Source organism: Lytechinus variegatus, chromosome 2, assembly GCF_018143015.1.
Source record: "Lytechinus variegatus isolate NC3 chromosome 2, Lvar_3.0, whole genome shotgun sequence".
Taxonomy (NCBI): Eukaryota; Metazoa; Echinodermata; class Echinoidea; order Temnopleuroida; family Toxopneustidae; genus Lytechinus; species Lytechinus variegatus.
In genome coordinates, this window is record NC_054741.1 from 14,165,591 (window position 1) to 14,182,526 (window position 16,936).

Here is a 16,936-nt window from a genome sequence, read left to right on the forward strand (position 1 = left end):
CCTTGTTTTGCGTCGCCAATAGGGGGAGGGGCCTCGCCCCCACCCTGGATCCGCCTATGGTACTATTAGATAAATGTAATAGAATCCCTGGCTTCGTGGAGGGTAAGCATTAAATGATTTTTGCTCTAGAAGACTCCTGTCTAGATACGGTAGGTAATTAAGGAGCCATTAAAGTGCCATCGACTTTTATACCCTTTAAACCCTGATTGACGTGCGCCGGTAGTAGGCCCTACCGTAGCGTATGCGGTATGTAGTGAAGTGGATGGAGTGGAGCCGACACTAGTAACATACCAACTTGAGCTGAGCCTGAGCGGAGGTGAGATCGTCATTTTTGTCTGTTTACACTTGCCACGGATTTATATTTTCAATTACAGATGATTTTGCCTTTTTCATTTATTGTGTTTTATTATTGCTGTGAATAAGATACCGCTCTAAAAACACTAACAGTTTTTAGGCAACCCAGTTTAATGGAGCGGGACGCCGCAGGTCCGGGCCGGGGGCGGGGCGCAGCTTAGCCTGGGTGTCACGCGCGTAAAACATTCCCCATATATTTTGGTGTGTTAAAATGGTATTTTTGAAAAATTTATAAAAAATAAATGTGAAATTAGAGGGTGGAACGTTTACTACCATTGGATAGGATATATCTGACCAGGAAAGGGTACTGTAGCCAGCTCATTTTGAAAATATATCGCCATTAAAACTATGAATATGAATGCATCAAATTCGTCAAATGAAACAGTAAAATAGCCCTAATTCTTCCGCCAGTCAAACAGTGGTTCCAAGTCACTTATTTATCTTCTCAATTTGGGTGAAGGAAGTTCAGTAGACTAGTTACCATCCGAAGAATCAGTGTTGAATTTTCAAATCATAATCATGCACTTTTGTCAATCAGCTAGGCCTAGGCCTATATCAAATTAAAAAAATATGAATGGGTTGGGTCTAATGAATATCAATAAGCCGTCCTGCTGTAATTAGGCTCATGCAACCCCTGGGTGTGCGCCTGTAATCCAAGCTATGTGGGGAAGTTACAAATTGAAGCAGAGGTTCGAGCCCTGGTCATGTCTTTCGAATGCAGAGATGCCAAGTTCAAAGACCAGCTATGCTGAGATTTTCTGTGAATCTGAGTGAGATCACAGACATTGTGTACAATGTATGGGTGTAGGCTCTGATAGTTGCGTGAGACAGAGATTTGAGGGGATGAACAAGAGTCCAAAATGCTTGAGTCTCACGCATAATGCGTGAGACTTGGTAGCTCTGTGGATGGTGAGGTCAAAGGTCGGTCCCAGACGTAAGTAATCTTATCTGATTGATGTACATCTGACAAAACTCAAATACACACACACACAACTCCTGCTCGCGTATTCGAATGGGTGATTTCACTTGTACGGGGCACTCATTCAATGATCAAGGATATGATATAACCATGTTCTCTGTTATATCTCCATGTGTGGCAAAATAAGTTTGGCAGTGTTTGACTTATTTTTTCTTTGTCATTGGGACAAATGCTGGATTTTTTTTACACTGTTAGTTTCCATTACAGCTTTCCATCATATAACTTGGCTCTGACTTGAATAAATTTGATTCTTTGAATTATTTTTTCTTAATTAAAATTTAAAAATCGAGATTGAAAAATGAAAATTTTCTTGACATTACTTTCCACTAATAGAGGGCGTACACAAAAATATGCCAAAAATTCAAGTTTTTGATCACTCTGGTGAATATAAAAATTATTCCCAAGTTACTAATGAAAAATTAATTGCAACTGTATGGAAATTAGTAATTTTGGTCACAAAAATGATATTCAAAGTTGAATTAAGAAGGGGGTGAGTTTCCATAAATATGGGTTCCACACACAATATAGTATCAGTTGTTCAAACAGATAGCATGTCACAAAAATCCTCTGCCACCTCGATATTTTGCTTTGAAAGTCTATGAAATTAGCCACCTGTCAGAGCCCGAGAGACGAGTGTACAGAAAAATCACTCTGAGTGTGACGTGCACTGGGGGGAATTTAGGATAAGAGGTGCCGGGGTGTGATACAGAAATGCTATGCAGAGAGAGAAAGATGATTTTTAATTTTTTTTCGAAGCACCTCAAATCGAACAAAGAGGAATCATGTACAAATCTTTACTTTCCCTCAGGCTAATTTCCCTGTATAAAAAAAAGTATGAATAATTATCATGAAGTCTTAAATCATGATGTAAGATTGGAAAAAGTAAGTTATTGAATGAAATTTTCACTACTTCTCATTGATTTTATCACGATGTTCGATCAAGTGAGTAGCTGGAAAGTAATTCTGTGCGTGCTGCACGCCTATACAATACACACAACATGGCCAGGCATTGAGTGCACTGTAGTGGGGTCTGTAGTTTACTGTCGACCCGCAGTTCATGACCATGCAGTGATCCCCTGGCGTCTTTTTTTCTTTCCTTTTGTCTTTGACTATATACTCTGGATCATTTCCACTCATAGCTCATTCCACAGAACAATCTTAAATCAAACGTACGTACTATTCTTCTCGGCCTTCCTAGTTGTTTTCTATATTTAATTACGCTAGAGGTCACCGTCACACATACAAACGCAATTCGCAAGTGAGTTGAAGACAGCAAGAAAGGTATACGGTACCGGTAGCTCGACAGCTAGCTGCACCGGAGCGGGCGGCCGGTCGGCACAAAGCAATTCCGCAACCAACTGTGTTTTTTGCAAGAGCCGCGTCACACGCGGATAAATATGTCATGATAACACGTCTGCTACGTTATCGACTGGTGAGAAGGTCTCGATCAAATTTCATATTATTCGCCTTGAAATTATTCCTTTAGGGTCTATGGTACCATTCTGAGGAAATTTACATATTTGGAATAATAGTACGGCCATAAATATACTTTTAATCATTTCCTCTTTGCAAGTTCTCCGGCTCGCAGATACAACTTCAACTGCAGTTTATTCCATTATGACTTGTTTGACCACGGACACAGTCCCGAACGAAAACAAGGCATTAAAATCGTCTAAAAATCGCTACAAAGAAGAACAGTTTTAACAATGTAGGGACATATTATTGACTATATGTCTTTGAATAATTATTACTTCCTTTCAATATCATTCACATACAAAATCAATAGCGATAAAATGAAGTTTTGACACAAAGGTAAATGAAGACGTATGTGCATACATGTAGTACACAAAACGAGCTGCCTTGTTTACTATACCCCCCGGTGACATCACAGTCAAAGAACACCCGTCTCAGTAGGCATTGCAGGAGGGAACTTAAGGAAAATGAGTAGGGATAAATCGTTCAAATTCACTATTTTGAAAAAGAAAATGGGGGGTCGAATCACCTCTTAGTGTTTGGGGGTTGTAAGGTTGCTATTAATGTAAATATCTCAATATTTGGCATCATCTTCTTAATTCAACTTTAATAATTTTTTTGAAGTGTGTGGTCTGTAGAGCATTGGCATACCATATTCCTACCTGTAGATTTCCCACAGGCAGGATGGTTGCAATGAGAGAGTGGTATGGTGTCCTGTAACATAAAGGTTAGCTATTAATTGTTTTCACGTTCGATTGTACATTATAGTCCATGTAATCGATCGTAGAAAAATGTTATACTATCATTGCTAAGCTTTTTGTTAAAATACAGGCCCCTGACTGATGTTGGTGTTGTGACAACACCAACAATAGCCACAAGACCGTACTTGAAATCATGCTGGTGTATGGATTGTCCTCGGAAAATATGACATATTTCCGGCAGTTTGTGTTAGGGCGAGTGCTGGTTTTAAATGTTGTTGTCAAAGGGATGGTCAAGGCTGAAAGTATTTATAGGCTTAATAAATAGAGTAGAATGCCAAAAATTTCATCAAAATCGTTATTGAATTTTAAAGTTTAGCAATATTTTGTGAAAACAGTCATGAATATTCATTAGGTGGGCTGATGATGTCACATCCCCACTTGTTCTTTTGTATTTTATTACATGTATATGAAATTAGGTTGATTTAAATTTTTGTCTCACCTGCGAAGCAAAGTTAGACTATAGGCGTCGCTTTTCCGACGGCGGCGGCGGCGGCGTCAACATCAAATCTTAACCTGAGGTTAAGTTTTTGAAATGACGTCATAACTTAAAAAGCATATGGACCTAGTTAATAAAACTTGGCCATAAGTTTAATCAAGTATTACTGAACATCCAATTAGAGATTCATGTCACATGACCAAGGTCAAAGGTCATTTAGGGTCAATGAACTTAGACCATGTTGGAGGAATCAACATCGAAATCTTAACCTGAGGTTAAGTTTTTGAAATGTCATCATAACTTAGAAAATATATGGACCTAGTTCATGAAACTTGGACATAAGGTTAATCAAGTATCACTGAACATCCTGCATGAGTTTCACGTCACATGACCAAGGTCAAAGGTCATTTAGGAGCAATGAACTTTGTTGGCCGAATTGGGGATATCTGTTGAATTCCCATCATAACTTTGAAAGTTTATGGATCTGATTCATGAAACTTGGACATAATAGTAATCAAGCATCACTGAAAATTTTGTGCAAGTTTCAGGTCTCATGATGAAGGTCAAAGGTCATTTAGGGTCAATGAACTTTGGCCGAATCGGGGGTATCTGTTGAATTACCATCATAACTTTGAAAGTTTATTGGTCTAGTTCATTAAATTTGGACATTAGAGTAATCAAGTATCACTGAACATCCTGTGCGCGTTTCAGGTCACATGACCAAGGTCAAAGGTCAATGAACTTTGGCCGAATTGGGTGTATCTGTTGAATTACCATCATAACTTTAAAAGTTTATGGATCTGATTCATGAAACTTGTACATAGGAGTAATCAAGTATCACTGAACATCCTGTTCGAGTTTCAGGTCACATGATCAAGGTCAAAGGTCATGTAAGGTCAATGAACTTTGTCCATGTTGGTTTTTTTTGTTGAATAACCATCATATCTCTGTAAGTTTATTGGTCTAGTTCATAAAAGGTGGACATAAGAGTAACCATGTATCACTGAACATCTTGTGCGAGTTAGAATAGTATTCAAAGTCAGCACTGCTGCTATATTGAACCGCGTGATGCAGGTGAGACGGCCAGAGGCATTCCACTTGTTTCCTCTAAGAACTAGAAAAATTGGATAGACAACTGATTTAGTGCATTATACAAATAATGAATAGGCATGAGTGCGATGGTGCGAGATTTCGCTTGAGGTGAAAGAAAGATGCTCTATTCGGCGTTAGCCGAGTTGAATAGAGCGTTTCTTTCTTTCACCAAATGCGAAATCTCGCACCATTGCACGAATAAGAATATTCGCTATTTGTGTTGCACAACGCCTCGGAATCTAGCGAAAATATGAAAAAAAAGTTTTTCCCTGCAGTAATCTATGAAAAGGGAGCAAAAATATTGAAAGCGAAAAGCAAAATCCCACAAACCGCCCCACAAGCGCACATGATTGACCTTGGACAGCATTGCGCGTTTAGCCTGAGTACGCGCATTGCCACCTTATTCAATGAAATCGCATTGTGACGTCACCTCCTAAAGCCGTGCAACGGTATATTTTGGACGGTCCATTTTGGATGGTACGACTTGTGTGCAACGTCACGAATGTGTGACATTCAGCCTCCCATTTGCTTGCGTTCAACAAGTTAAGTCGGCGTTGTACAATAGATATTTATTGCTGCAATTTATTTCATTATAAGGGAGACATATTATTCACACAAGTATGAAATAATGAAACAATTATGATTTTATGTAATAACATAAGAAAATGGAAAGTGGGGAACTGGGGATGTGACATCATCAGCCCACCTAATAAATATTCATGATGACTGTTTTCACAAAATATTGCTAAATGTTAAACTTCAATAAAGTATTATTTTTTTCCACTTTTTATGATATTTTTGGCATTTGCTTAGTGAATTCTACTCTGTTTTAAGATATGAACATTTTCAGCCCGGATCATCCATATAAAAATTAAATAGGGCCAATTTCCTGAAACTTGGAAAAAGGCCTACACATAGGCCTAATCTCTTACAATGCTTACTATACTGTTGCAATGAACTAAAGCCAGCATTTGTAAAATTTCATCTGTCTGAAGTTCCTTTTCTCAGAAACATAATATATAGCCTCTTGTCTCGGTAGATTATGTAGTGTTTTTATTTTTTTACATACAGACTACAATCTGACTGACGACCACACTTGTTTGAACAGACCGAGACCTAGTTTTCCTGATAAAAATCACCATGGCAATACCTGAGAGCAGCAGTGGTAATGGCTTCCAGTTTGCCATCGACAGGGGTGGCACCTTCACTGATATCTACTGCAAGTGCCCGACCGGGAAGGAAATTGTGATGAAGCTGCTGTCTGTTGATCCTGCCAACTACTCTGATGCTCCAATGGAAGGCATCAGGAGGATCCTTGAACAGGTGTGTGTGATGAATCCCCCTCTCACGTCCCTGGTCTAACAAAGAGGTGTGATTGATGTGATCACCTACAACTATGGAAAGCCAGCAACATGTGTTCGAAATGTGTATGATGTATATTCATACATGCAGTGTTGTCTTGACAATTCGGTGCACTCTTCTTTTTTTAGAGGGCATTGTGAAAATATCCTGTTTGAAAAATTATGACATTGATGGATTTCCATAAAATTGTGGTTGATCAGATTTTTCACAACTCTCTGTAACTTTGATAAGGGACCCAGGGGTTCAAATTCAAGGTAGTTTATTAGGTCTCTGTAAACAGTTACTTTTATTTCCATTGGTAAGATATGCAAAAGAACACAAACAGACATGATATGGTCACTAATATAAACAGAAGCACAACAAAAATAGCATTGTAATGGAAAAGCAAGAGTTCATGTTGGCACATTTTAACTCAACTTTGGGTATTGTGTCAGAGCACAACCACATCGCTCGGATCCATTCTTCCATTGAACCACCAAAGCACAATGTTGACTCTTTCAATTGCATATCAGTGCATTTGCAGATTGTGGAAAATTATAAAATATCAGTTGTAGCCTTTTATTTTTACAGCCAATTTTGTTTGGTTTTTCTCTTTTATTCAGAACAACTAATAAGGCAAAAGTTTAGTTTTGGTATTGACTCAATAGAGGGGCTTTCGCAATTGCTTGACAAAATGTGCGATCGTTCATGATCATTTGATCACAATATATGTTGCATAGAATCGCAACGGTTGCATGCAGCCGCATCACCAATGGTGAAAGGGGCTTTAAGTGTACACAGCTGCTTCAAGAATGCTGCATATATGCTGGCTCAGGTGAATGGTGTATGAGATTGAATGAGATAATGAATATCTTATAGAATTGGCTTATAATTACCTGTTTCAAGTGATGCACTTTATTTTCTAATATCTTATCTTGGTGACTTTTTAATAAAAAAGAGGTGATTATGCCTTGCCAATTCCATGAGATTTAAATGTTACATGTACCTTTATAAATCCAATCTTATTGACCCACATTAGCAACTTGCATCCAACATTGAAATCATTTAATTTATTCTTTTTTTATTTCAAAATGCAATGTCATATATATTTGAAGTCTTGAATGAAAGATCATAAACAACATAAAATACATACATTTAGGCCAGCAAAACTAAAAATAACCATACATTTATGGTTTTGGGTTGAAAACACAATTTACATTGACTTTGTACACAAAATCACGTTTTTGAGCAATTTTTGGTCCCACATGCATTTACATAACGTTGCGTAATTTCGGAACCACATACCCGGATGATGCAAAGTTGGTCTCAAAAGTTGCGCAAGAATCGAAAGTAAAAATTCAGCAAGCAGCGCGGTCAAAAAATTTTGCCCGGCGAAAATATCGCGCGACTCGTTGAGGGGGGGCCTCCTAGGCCCCCCCCCCCCCAGCCTAGATAGGGTTATTAAGGAGGTAGCAAGAGGACACAAATGCAGGGGAAAAAATGACATGACATGACAATTTAGTAGGCTCAAATGAAATCCCCATCCACTGCCATGTTTAAGTTTATATATTCCTCTTGTTGCTCAAATTTATTTGAGTGGCAGCTTTCACTGGGAGTAGATTATATTTTTCCTACCCCTGAAATGTAAAACAGGAACTGGAGTTTGGAAATGACTGTAATAAAAGAGACCTGTTTGGGGAAAAGTATTAAATCAATGGAAATTTTTTTTGGCCAATCGTGCTTATCCTTGGACAGCTGTCAGGCCAGGGAAGTGAGAAAGTTACTTCACCACAAGTATTTCTCCTTTCTGTCAAGTTCCTTCTTTCACCTAATTATATTTCCATATCTCCTATCGTCCCCTTTTTCTCACTACTGAAATATCATGGGGAAGTGTCATTCCCCCCCCCCCTTCCCCCATGGTGCTGTCCTTGTTTCAGCTGTGTGGAAAGTATATATTTTGTTTTAAGAAGAATATGCTATGGCAACTACAATTATCTGGACCCTAAGTTTCAGTCTCCTGGTCTTGTCATATTTCAGTTGTTAAGTACACTTTCTGATTCTCTCCCCAGGAAACTGGAATCTCCATGCCTCAAGGTCAGCCCTTAGATACGTCTATCATCGATTGGATCAGGATGGGAACAACAGTTGCTACCAATGCCCTGTTGGAGCGCAAGGGGGAGAGAATGGCGCTAGTCATCACCAAAGGGTTCCGAGATCTGCTCCACATAGGTAACCAAGCCCGTCCAAAGATATTTGATCTGGTAGGTAAAATTTGCTCGTTATCTTTCTGATAAGTCAAAGATTTGGTTGGCTTACTTCCCAGCCATATTAAAGTCATATTCTATCTTTATCAGTCATTTGCAATTCTATCGTCTCTTCAGGATAGTTCAAGGAGTCTGCTGGAGCAGATTGTTCATCAAGCTTTAGCTGAGAATGACATAGTTACTTGTAGGTCTTGATCAGTTCATATTCATGGCCCATTTTGATGAAGTGTTAATATAAAGTCAGTGTTAAAAAAAAGTGATAATATGCTATCATCTTGAGTTATGTGGTTCCCACTTTTACATGGAATATTATTGCCTTCTACTTATGGAGCATTCATGCCTGGAAATTGGGCTCTGTGTTTTGAACAGTATGAGATCCATTTTCATGAATGAATTAAATCTTCTCTGAAGTAGCAATTCAAAACATTAGATAGCATGCTATTGAAAAGATATCAACTGTGTATTAATCAATGAGATTGAGCATGAAGTATCATGTGTGCATCGGCACTAAGCATGACTTTGAGTCACTTTTAAATCTTTGTGAAAGACCTCCCTGTTCTGAGTGACCAGGGTGCTACGTAACTTTTTAGAAGCACTTGTCCAATCGGGCAAGTAATTTTTGAAAAGTTGGAATATAATTGCCAACAAAACTATTTCACTTGGCTGAAAAAAAAAAATCATTGAAAAAAAAAAAAATTTACCTCTTCAAAAGAAAGTTTTGCGGCTTTGTAAGCCATTGACCTTTTTTCTCTCTTTTGACATGAACTGATCTACTTTGTTGTTGCATTTTTTTTCCAAAGTGATTTTATCTTTCCTGCCATGACCAAAATTAGGGTCAAAATATATCTATTTTGGTCATTCTACTGTGAGAATTTGCTTGCCCAATTTGGGCAAGTAGTTTTGGTCTTTACTTCAACACACTTGCCCAACTCTAACTTTTACTTGCCCTGGGCAATCAGGCAAGTGCTTATGTAGCACCCTCTGAGTGTATCATAACTTTTCATGCGTTTACAGGAGATAGTATGCCCTGAGGTGCTCTATGAGGAAGTAATTGAAGTGAAGGAGAGGATGGTCATCCAACAAGATAAATGTGGATTACCTCATCAAGAATTTGCACAAACTTTCACTAGCAGCACCTCTGAAAAGGTAACATATTGATTGTTTTCTCACCATTTTCTTGCTTTTTACCTTTCTGCCTCTCACCTTGTAATCAGAGAGTCGTGTGTTTGAATCCCACTGCAGCCTAGCGTCCTTTGGCAAGATGTTTATTTACACTTTGCCACTCTCCACTTGGGTGCTAAATGAATATCCAGTAGGGTGCGAAAGCCTTTTTAGTATGCCGAGCAATTGAATTTTAACACTCTTGTTGGAATGTTCCCAAGGGAGTGGAGACATATGTCTGATGTACAAAGCGCTAAATGATAGTGGATATTTTTATTATTAGTAATGTTGATGATTCAAACTTTTGATGGAAATTTTAAACAATAGACTCATATTCATAATTGAATATTAAGTATAGAAATCATCTGATTACATAGGCCACAGTACTTGATATGGGCATTAACTAGACTTTAACAGATTTTATGAGTGTGGTCTCAGATATATACTTCGCTTTCCTTTTCTACGAAGAGGACAAATAAAAATTTAGCACCTTTTTTGAACTCCCATATAAATACCTTTGCTTGTATTTATTAGGGTAATGGTGGAATAAAACTGAATTGAAATGAAAAATATCCTTAGAAATAGCAGCTCTATTGTCAAATTGGCAACAGTGTACATTGTGACACATCAAAAAATAACAAAGTGAATTGTTGACACAAACAGTGGTAATATAAAAGTTTTTGTTGGTATAAGCGGAATCTTTATTTTTAATGACTGCCAACCGGTCTTCCAAATAATACAGGCTACAATTTAATATCTATCTATTTTAAATTAAGAAATGTTATAATAAGGCAATCAGCATATACTCATTAAAAATGGAATAAGAATAAATTGACAATGTTCAGCAAGAGAATAGTTTTCCATCTTAAGAAAAAAAAATTGAGCTTAGTAAAATGGTACACTTGTATATGGAACACACAGTGAAGTTTTTAACAGAATGATAAACCATTGTTTTTGTGATATTTTTTGTTGAGCTTAATTTTTCCATTGCAATTCTTAATTAGCTAATAGAATGGGATCCAATCGACAAGGATACTCTCAAGGCAGATTTACAGCGAGTTTTGGACAAGGGTATCAAAAGCTTGGCTGTAGTGCTCATGCACTCCTACATGTAAGTAGAAAGATAAATACACAATTTCCTTTCTGTTATAGTGCAGTCATAAAGATCTGTGAGAATTACTATCTATATGAACTTGACCCCGGGCATGTGATCACAATGATAAAAGGAATGTACAGACCTAGGTTGAACGTGGTATCGTTTGCTCTTGTACACATTGTTGCAGTTGACTAAGTTTATAAAGAAATACTAGATAAATGTGACACAAGGGGCAAGTAATGTAAACAGATACGATTGATCTTTATAATTGATTGTAACAATTTGGGCATGGTTGCCATAGACTTGCAGTCAAGTTTATGTATATAATTGATTGTATCTTTTGTGTTACAGGGATATTGTCTGTGAGCACATAAAACAAAATTCATTATCCTCAAATAATTTTTTCCTGTGTTCAAAGGTGACCTCACATGTCCTTCAGATGAGGTATTATTGTGAAGATTGATATGCTGCATGTAGACATGTACATGTAGGACTGGAACGAAAGTGTGATTTGAGTTCCTACGTATTTGATATTTTGCTTGCACAAATGCTTTATCAGCAGAAAACCAGCACAGCAATCTGTGATGAACTCTGGTCTCTTTGTTATTGACCATGATCATTTGTGATTAAAGTCTGTGTTTACATTAATAAAAGACACAGCTTGGTGTCACTGATGTTGAAAGACTAGGGGCCCGTTGCAGAAAGAGTTGCAGTCAATCACAACTCTGAAATTCATGCGCAACTTGATTTTCAACCAATCAACAATGTGCATATTGGACTTGGGATTGAAATTTTGGCTTGCGTTTAAACATTACTCTTTCTGCAATGGGCCCCAGCAGGCACACTTTGTTGCTTATTTCTGGTCAAACCTTCAATTAGCTATAAAACATGTACATAGTTTGAAAATTTTGTGGCACATAAATGATAAAAAATATTGTAGATGTACATTTCATGTATTGCTATTTATTATTTATTGCATTATTTATGCGAGGTCCCTGAATATAACAGAGTAATGATTGACAGGGTTAACTTGTTTAGTCAATACAAAATGAATGAATGAATGGATGGATGGATAGACAGGCAGTTGGAAAGATGAATGAATGAATGAATGTATCACTCACAATTGTTATTACTTCTGAAAGGTTTTCCATCTGTTTATTTCACAAGGTTTGAAGATCATGAGAGAGAGATAGGAGAGCTTGCTCTATCAATGGGTTTTACTCATGTCTCCTTGTCTGGTTCTATCATGCCCATGGTCCGTATTGTCCCAAGAGGATTTACAGGTGAGGTCTATATTGTTTTCAGAATGTATCTTTCTCTCAGAAATGTGTGTATGGTATCAGCAGATTAAAAAAAAATCTCCTAATCTCCTAATATGTGTGCAGTATGGGAGAGTAACATTGACCAACAACACAGCTTTCTCAATGCATATCTGTGATTGTGCCTATAGATTAGCAATCAACTTAGATTGGGTTTGAGCCTCAAGCCTCTCATTCATGAGATGAGCTTTCAACCTCTTAGCTACAATTTATTTGTTAATAGCACTTGCTGATTCCTATCTCATCCATTACATCATGTCGTACCTGAACAGCTTTTCTGCTGAGTTCAAACACAACCTCAAAGATCTGAATTCACAGAGCTGCTTTGAATTGTACCATGTTACACCATGCAATGAAATAAAATAAAAATTAAATTGAATTAAACTAGATTAAAAATTGAGACCTGCCCTCAACCACTAAACAACATGCCCACATATTCTATTTTTGTGTGGTCTTTTTTGTAGCATGTGCTGATGTTGCCCCTTGCTTCAAGTTATACCTGAACAGCTTCTTTGCTGGGTTCAAAGATAACCTCAAAGCTATTTTGGATTGGGTTCGAACTTACAGCCTACCATTCATGAGACAAGTGCTCGTAATACTCTATTTTGATATGTCTTTTATAGCATGTGTTGATTCCTACCTCACCCCTTGCATCAAGTCATACCTGAACAGCTTGTGGGCTTGGTTCAAAGACAACCTCAAAGCTATTTTGGATTGGGTTGGAACTTACAGCCTACCATTTATGAAACGAGTGCTCATAATATTCTTTTTTTGTATGTCTTTCTGTAGCATGTGCTGATGCCTACCTTACCCCTTGCATCAAGTCATACCTGAACAGCTTCTGGGCTGGGTTCAAAGACAACCTCAAAGCTATTTTGGATTGGGTTGGAACTTACAGCCTACCATTTATGAAACGAGTGCTCATAATATTCTATTTTTGTATGTCTTTCTGTAGCATGTGCTGATGCCTACCTTACCCCTTGCATCAAGTCATACCTGAACAGCTTCTCTGCAGGGTTCAAAGACAATCTCAAGGACACACAGGTTCTCTTTATGCAATCAGATGGAGGCCTCACACCAATGGACAAGTAAGCGAAACAGGTCAACATTCCTCACTAACCAAACACTGCACATACAGCAGTGTCATTTTGTAACAGAAAGTGTCACAATCCAATTCATCAAAATCACAACTCGACCATCTTTTGACCCCCAAGTTTACACTCATGCATGAATGAACAAAGACAAGGTACAGAATGCAGATAATATCAGATTTTTCTATGGATGTTAATTTATGTTATGGATAATGCTGTTATTGACTGGCCTTAACATTTATGTTGACATACAAAGGGTTTTTAATTTTTCCGACATGTCGATCTGTATGCGCCCATATTGATATGACAACTTGATATGAAAAGGAGTCTAGCCTAGATCACAAGGGTAAAGCTTATGTCAATGAAGGAAAAGTGCACTATTCCTTGATTGACGCCATAGAATAGCAAAACATGTCTAGAATATGTCAAGTCACATGATGCTATTCGAACCAATCACTATTAAGGATTTATGCACGGTATATGTGTAAAATATGTTAAAGCTCCTGAGCCGCATCTGCATTGTACCTTATAATGATGGGAGGTCTCAAATATGTGTACAGTGTGAAAGAAAGATTGCATTGCAAAGGTCGGTTAAAAAAATTAATTTATTCTGGTAATAATGTCATATTTTACCCAGGGTAGCCACTTCAGTTCCAAAAGCTGTTCTCCCAGTGGGCCATGCTTAACACGAGTGTGTTATTGTTACCCCAGATTCCTTGATCGGGCACTTAAGCATTCAAAGAATTTCTTCCTACTGGGTAGCCATTCACCTCACCAGGGTTTTTTTTGTCAGGTTCAATGGATCGCGAGCCATTCTCTCAGGTCCTGCTGGTGGAGTAGTAGGCTATGCTCTTACAACCTACAACAGGGTGTCAAGTCTACCTGTTATTGGTTTTGATATGGGAGGTAAGTGCCAGTGTACAGCGCGTTCCCAAAAAATGTCCCTCTGATATACGGCTTAATTAATTCAGAAATAAAAAATCATTCTCAATTAAATGTGTGGAATTAGAAAGCTCATCTAATATCCCAACTTGTATAAAAATTTCATCGGTCTCACTTCAGCGGTTTTGAATACACAGTCTATTATCTAAGAGTGATGCTTTTCAGCCCATTCCAAGTTTCCATACTTGCAGCACTGCTACCGCTGATGTGCGTTCTGCACTGTCTAAGTATAACAACCCACTTTGATCATTCAGAATCTGATGAGGGATTTCCCCAATCTGACTAGGGAAATGCAAAAATACAGCAGTGCTGCGAACTTGGAATGGACTGAAATGCACCGCTGTTATGTAACAGCATATGTATTCAAAACCACTGAAACGAGACCAATGACATTTTCATAGAAGTTAGAACATGAAATGAGCTTTCTACCCCTGTACATTTCATTATATATGCTTCCACATTTTAGAATTTATTAGGGGAAATGTCAGAGGGACATTTTTTTTTTGGGGGGGAATGCGCTGTAGGGTGATGAAAGTTAGAGCTATAATCAAACTGTAATTGAGTGGGAATTATTTTACCCTATGGTTTAATTGGTCAACAATCTTTGAGGATTAATTTTAACTTTAAAAAATACCACCCTTCTGTTTGGCTTACGGTTATAATCAAAATTTGAAAGGAAATTTATTTTATGAGAACTTTGATTGGTCTCCAGTCTTTTGAAAATTGTTAGTAAATCTTCCCCATGCTGTAAGGCTAAGGCCTAAAATCAATCACCAATTGGGATGTAATCAATTCAGCCTTTTTACAATTGATTTTAGTTGATCATGAATCATAGTCTACTGTCTAGCTATAGACTAATTGGTTATAGTCAATAGTTGAAAGGAAAAGTTCTTAAGAACCTGATTAGATTTCAGCCTTTTGAGCATTAGAGTAAAGTGTTAGTAAATCATAAAATAGCTGTAATTGATTGAGGAAATTGATTTTTTTAGAATTCAGTTGGTCTGCAATGTTTTTATGTTTTATTTCAGCTGGTAGTAAATACCCTCAACTTTTTCAGGTTAATACAGCCTTGGATTTATGATTAAAGGCATAGGCTACATTGGTAGTCAAAGTGACAAACGGTTTCAAGAGATATGTATTACATGTATACATACACTATCGGGAATTTATTATAGATTTCTAACAGATATTTTGTCTGGCTTTGTTCAACATAAGATTTGTGCCCAACATGTCAGACTAGTACCATGTCAATCGCTATTGCTCCTGCAGCAATTGCTTCTACCTAATTTCATTCAGCTGAACTTGTATCCAAACTTCAAACCTAATCCTCATTTTTGCTTCATTCTGAACCAAAAACCCTATCACAAATCCTAATATTCGGACTATTTGTTCTGCAAAACACTGTTAATGACAGGAAAGAAACATTTGTCTTCGTCTCAGGTACATCAACAGACGTTAGCAGGTATGCCGGAGAGTATGAGCATGTGTTTGAGACGACAACAGCAGGTGTGACAATTCAAGCACCCCAGGTATGTGTCGTAGCTGAGGGATGGAAGAAAAAATTACAAAAGGCCTTGAGCAATTTTGCCCCCAAATTAACCTGTAATTTCATTCTTGTAGGGAAACTAAATTGCTTTTGAGAGGAAATGTACCTATTTTGTCTTACTTGCATAGCAGAGTTAGACGCTTTTCCGACGGCAGCAACGTCAACACCAAATCTTAACCGAAGGTTAAGTTTTTGAAATTACAGCATAACTTAAAAAGTATTTGGACCTAGTTCATGAAACTTGGCTAAGATTAATCAAGTATTACTGAACATCTTCCCTGACTTTCATGTCACATGACCAAGGTTAAGGTCATTTAGGGTCAATGAACTTAGACCATGTTGGGGGCATCAATATCAAAATCTTAAGCTAATGTTAAGTTTTTGAAATGTCATCATAACTTAAAAAATATATAGACTTAGTTCATGAAACTTGGACATAAGGTTAATCAGGTATCACTGAACATCCTGCTTGAGTTTCACATCACATGACCAAGGTCAAAGGTCATTTAGGGTCAATGAACTTTGGCCGATTTGGGGGTATCTGTTGAATTACCATCATAACTTTGAAAGTTTATGGATCTTATTCATCAAACTTGGACATGATAGTAATCAAGTATCACTGAACATCTTTTGCAAGTTATAGTAGTTTTCAAAGTCAGCACTGCTGCTATATTGAATCGCGTGATGCAGGTGAGACCGCCAGAGGCATTCCGCTTGTTTGTACTTGGTGACATTATTATTGCAATATGAAGAAATGGAAAATTATAGTACAGGGTTAAGAAAATGTTGTGAGAATAGGGTATCAGTTGAACCTTTAGAAAATGTTTACCCATTCTCCACTTTCACTTTTCAGCTTGATATCAATACTGTTGCTGCTGGAGGTGGCTCACGGTTGTTCTTCCGCTCTGGGATGTTTGTAGTCGGACCTGAGTCAGCAGGGGCACACCCTGGTCCAACATGCTACAGAAAAGGTAATTGGTTCAAACCAATAGGAGAGTTTTACCAGGTTATTGTGGATCAATGGAATTTATGGATGTAATATGAACCATGGGGTTTGGGGTTCAAGTCCGACCATGGCATT

At 37.7% G+C, this 16,936-nt stretch overlaps 1 protein-coding gene across 3 annotated transcripts in view; it reads left to right on the forward strand.

Moving 5' to 3' along the window:
- The first annotated feature begins 231 nt into the window (after positions 1–231).
- LOC121407389 (5-oxoprolinase-like) overlaps positions 232–16,936 on the forward strand; it is a 48,435-nt gene continuing 31,730 nt past the window's right edge. For 2 of the 3 annotated variants that reach the window (XM_041598443.1, XM_041598445.1), the window contains exons 1-10: positions 239–316; positions 6,174–6,418; positions 8,506–8,697; positions 9,715–9,846; positions 10,866–10,972; positions 12,125–12,240; positions 13,232–13,364; positions 14,161–14,273; positions 15,750–15,838; positions 16,709–16,826. In XM_041598443.1, the coding sequence (XP_041454377.1) occupies positions 6,236–6,418; positions 8,506–8,697; positions 9,715–9,846; positions 10,866–10,972; positions 12,125–12,240; positions 13,232–13,364; positions 14,161–14,273; positions 15,750–15,838; positions 16,709–16,826 (1,183 nt within the window). In that variant the 5' untranslated portion in view covers positions 239–316; positions 6,174–6,235. Of the gene's footprint in view, positions 317–6,166; positions 6,419–8,505; positions 8,698–9,714; positions 9,847–10,865; positions 10,973–12,124; positions 12,241–13,231; positions 13,365–14,160; positions 14,274–15,749; positions 15,839–16,708; positions 16,827–16,936 lie in introns of all 3 variants that reach the window. The other variant, XM_041598444.1, reaches the window with a different exon arrangement.